The sequence below is a fragment of the Tarenaya hassleriana genome, unplaced genomic scaffold (genome assembly GCF_000463585.1).
Source record: "Tarenaya hassleriana unplaced genomic scaffold, ASM46358v1 Cleome7, whole genome shotgun sequence".
Taxonomy (NCBI): domain Eukaryota; kingdom Viridiplantae; phylum Streptophyta; class Magnoliopsida; order Brassicales; family Cleomaceae; genus Tarenaya; species Tarenaya hassleriana.
Window position 1 is genome coordinate 2,733,369 of NW_010969548.1, and position 3,840 is coordinate 2,737,208.

The 3,840-nt window shown below is 34.9% G+C and overlaps 2 protein-coding genes across 2 annotated transcripts in view; one reads left to right on the top strand and one right to left on the bottom strand.

Annotated features, from left to right (window-relative positions):
* The first annotated feature begins 1,649 nt into the window (after nt 1-1,649).
* On the top strand, nt 1,650-2,686 carry LOC104800977. Its single transcript, XM_010524015.2, has 3 exons — nt 1,650-1,904; nt 2,001-2,206; nt 2,318-2,686. Exons 1-3 carry the CDS (start codon nt 1,806-1,808, stop codon nt 2,505-2,507), a joined length of 495 nt encoding a protein of 164 aa, XP_010522317.1. The 5' UTR covers nt 1,650-1,805; the 3' UTR covers nt 2,508-2,686.
* Nucleotides 2,687-2,919: 233 nt separating this feature from the next.
* The window catches only part of LOC104800979 (beta-amylase 6), a 3,643-nt gene continuing 2,722 nt past the window's right edge, over nt 2,920-3,840 (bottom strand). The window contains exons 8-9 of the mRNA XM_010524017.1: nt 3,506-3,752; nt 2,920-3,335 (exon numbers count right to left, since the gene is read on the bottom strand). Coding sequence (XP_010522319.1) covers nt 3,120-3,335; nt 3,506-3,752 — 463 coding nt within the window. The 3' untranslated portion in view covers nt 2,920-3,119. The remainder of the gene's footprint in view (nt 3,336-3,505; nt 3,753-3,840) is intronic.

The window sequence follows — 3,840 nt, forward strand, 5'->3', positions numbered from 1 at the left end:
ATATATCTCTGTGTTACTCGACATACTCATGTATAAGCACACGAGGGCCATATCAGATTATATACTGGGGATCTAGCTCTAATTTTTATTTTTAGAATTTGATATTTTAGGTTTTTGATAAAATTTATTATATATATAAATTTTTTTAAAGAAATCTATTATGTTTTCATAGTCTAATAAAATTTATTTCCAAACTTAAAATTTTATAATACTTATTTATCGGAACAAAAATCCAGATTATATAAATCAATAGTATTAATATTTATAAAGAAGTCATAACAAAATTTAATTATTTTAGATTTAATTATGAAATATAGAAATATCTGAGCTCATTCTAGCGTGATGTAAAAGAAATCTATTATGTTTTCATAGTCTAATAAAATTTATTTCCAAACTTAAAATTTTATAATACTTATTTATCGGAACAAAAATCCAGATTATATAAATCAATAGTATTAATATTTATAAAGAAGTCATAACAAAATTTAATTATTTTAGATTTAATTATGAAATATAGAAATATCTGAGCTCATTCTAGCGTGATGTAGAAGTACAAAACGTATGTCTATGTGATGTGCGTGGATGTGTCATAATCTTGTACGCGTTTCCATAAACAAAGAAATAAAAACTTAAAATAATGTAAATAAAAAATATAAATTTTAGTTAGAAAACCGATGATATCATTAAATAAAAATGGTGTGCGTATATATATTTATATATTAAAATTTGTGCTAATCCTATAAGAAATAAAAATTCTCCAATTTCAATAAAAGTAATATTAGAAAACTTTGTAAACTGTTTTAAGGTTGTTTGGATTATTAGAGGAGTGAGTGGGATCGTTTGTACCTAAAGCCATCGAGACAAATGTTAATTTAATACAATCAAACAATAAAACAATTTTTGTAGTGATTTTCAAATGGATGCTTCTTTTAAATTTCCTTGTCTGAACTTTGAAGACAAAAGACCAAAACAATGCACAACATATACATGAAAAATCAACTGTAATGATCAACGGTGATAACTAATCAGATTAAATATATGCGTTGTCCGCTGTAATCTTTTGAAGAACAGCTATATATTACTAAATATAATTAATTGAACAAAATCATAAATTAAACTTAAAAAAAAAAGAAGATATAAAAGAGCAGAGTTTGGATATGCATGTGCACAAACATCCGCATTACGGGAATGGTATAAGTATTAAAGAAGAAAGTGAGATTTTTGATACTTTGACAGAGATGTGAAGTCATTGGGCATATATGCTCTCTGTTGGGTTGTATTATGCCCTGTTTTTTTCCTTCTTCTCCCCAATAAGGCCTTGGATTCTAAAGCAAATTCGCCGCCCAATGGACAAAAGAAGCCTTTCTATATTTAATTTTGGTCCGACATGCGTAATCATATATATATCTATATATATATATCACAGCTCACCCAATATTCCTTCCTCTATATACGTTAGGATTTAGGAAATTTGGATTTTATATTTTTTTTACTAATTGTATTCACGTTCCTATCTCAAAAGTATGCCACATCATAAATTAATAATGTAACATATATATTGTTAAGAGTGATTAGAAATCAATATCCATGTGAAGTAATTCCTATCAAGGGAATATCAATTTTTTTTTTTCACATCCAGTTTCTTTTTCTCTTTTCCACACATCCCATTAACTTTAATTACTACTAGTCTTTATATAAATATCCATTTTTTCACATAAATGGTCTTGTAGCCCCATTCCTCTACACCCGCACACATTCTTGGCGAATTACTAATCCAAGAACAAAAGAAGAAAAGGGAGAAGAGAATGGTGAGGGTAGGGGGTATTCTTGTTTGTCTTGTGATCGTGGGCTTAGACATAGCTGCGGCTATCCTTGGCATCCAAGCAGAAGTTGCCCAAAACCAGGTATCTTACACACATATACTAAATGTGAAAACGTGATTAATGGTGTGGGAAAAATGTGGGTTTTGACGATGATATATGATGACGACGAGGGAACAGGTGAAGCATATGAGGCTATGGCTGTTCGAGTGTAGAGAGCCAAGCGAAGATGCGTTCAGGTTAGGGTTAGCGGCGGCGGCAGTGTTGGCTCTGGCTCACGTTCTCACCAACTTGATCGGTGGATGCATGTGCATCTGCTCCCAGGATGAGTTCGAGAGAGCTTCTTCCACCAGACAAATCTCCATGGCCTGTCTTGTCCTCTCCTGGTATCATATTGACAAATCTTCACAAAACTGTATATTATTTATATTTTTGTTTTAATCTCTATGTTTACGGGATGGAATGTGAATGTGAATGTGGGTTGGGTTCGTGAATAGGATAATATTCGCGGTCGGATTCGGGGCTCTGGTGATAGGGACAATGTCGAACAGCAAGTCAAGAGCCTCCTGCGGATTCACACATCATCACCTGTTGTCCATCGGAGGAATCCTGTGTTTCGTCCATGCCCTCTTCTGCGTCGCTTATTACGTCTCTGCCACTGCCGCCTCCGACGAACGGCACAAGTGAATCTGCTGCCGTCGGTTCTTCCCCCTTCTTCACTCTTCTACCTAATCGTTTTCATGTTAATCCAAGATTATTTCTTTTCCTTTTTCTTTGTTTTTTTAAATATCTCTCGCTCCAAAGTTTCTTTTGTAATTTGAAAAGTCGCGTCCTTTTGAAAAAAATGAAATCTTTATGTCGTGACATGTGGGTCTGATGATGATGTTTGATAGATATACTCTTGTCTTTTAGCAAATGTGGTGGTAAAACACAGATATCGAAGGTTTTTACTTTTTAGTTTCAGACAATAAATATCGAATTCCCAGGTCCCCTTGTCCTGAAAATTTCTCAAATCATGAATTTGAAAGAAAAAAAAATCTGTGGTCCAACAAGCTCCTCCCGAAACTAGGAAACTTGTCTGTCAATTCCTGAAAAAAGCAAAAGCAAAATAACAGCGTGTAATTAGGAAAAGGGCATGGAGTAGGAGTCTAGTGGATCATCATCATCATGGTTGCTACATATGGATGGATGGATGGAACAATATATGAGGTCCATTTACAATATTTACATAGATTTCATTCCAAGATTACAACTCTGCAATGTTTTTGGCATCTTGGGTATGCTATTAGAGTCTTGTCTCTAGGGCTTGTTCTTCAAGAACATAGATCGCATTTTGCTGCTCAGAAGTGAGAGTACACTCTCAAAGGGTCTAATGCCCATGTCTGTTTCTTCGTCCCATGGAAATGGTGCAACCCTTTCGGTTGCTTCCAGAATCTTCTCCATCGAAATTTCCTGTCTTGATCGCTCCAAGGCGCCTACTTTGTGATTGTACATTTCAGGATCTGGACAGTACTCCTGAAGAAGATACAGTAAATATCATAACAAATGTTGTTGGATAAGTTTCAGACACTGGAAATGGTGCAACCGGTTCAGATTCAGCGATGGAAGTAGTTAATTCACCAAAAGTCTGAATCTTTCGTAGCATTCTCATGTGGTTTGGTTTTTCTGATGTTAAAGTCACTTACTTGATTAGCATGCATCCGCCTCACAAACGTCTCAAACGTTACGAAATTCGGTTCTCTCAGAAGTTTGTCAGATAATCTGAGGTATGTGAATCCAAACATCCTCCGAATTGGCCGGTCACCACTCAGGTTAATACCGTTAGGCCTCGCATTTAGTAGGATCTGGTTATACCCGTCTCTGTCATATCTCGAAAGCGCGTTTTCACCCGCAACTTGGACGTTTTCTCTCCAGCCACAGCTCATAACCTGCAAACTATCCTCTGTAATATCTAATTGATAGCAAGTTCTAATTCAGATGTCACGAGTAGAAATTACCGATGATTTTATTACCTGCTGAA

What these genes read in the sequence shown, in the direction of transcription:
- LOC104800977 (XM_010524015.2), top strand. Translation starts at nt 1,806, where the DNA reads ATGGTGAGGGTAGGGGGTATTCTTGTTTGTCTTGTGATCGTGGGCTTA. An exon ending in CAGAAGTTGCCCAAAACCAG is followed by an intron (nt 1,905 to 2,000) that starts GTATCTTACACA and finishes ACGAGGGAACAG; the next exon opens with GTGAAGCATATGAGGCTATG. An exon ending in GCCTGTCTTGTCCTCTCCTG is followed by an intron (nt 2,207 to 2,317) that starts GTATCATATTGA and finishes GTTCGTGAATAG; the next exon opens with GATAATATTCGCGGTCGGAT.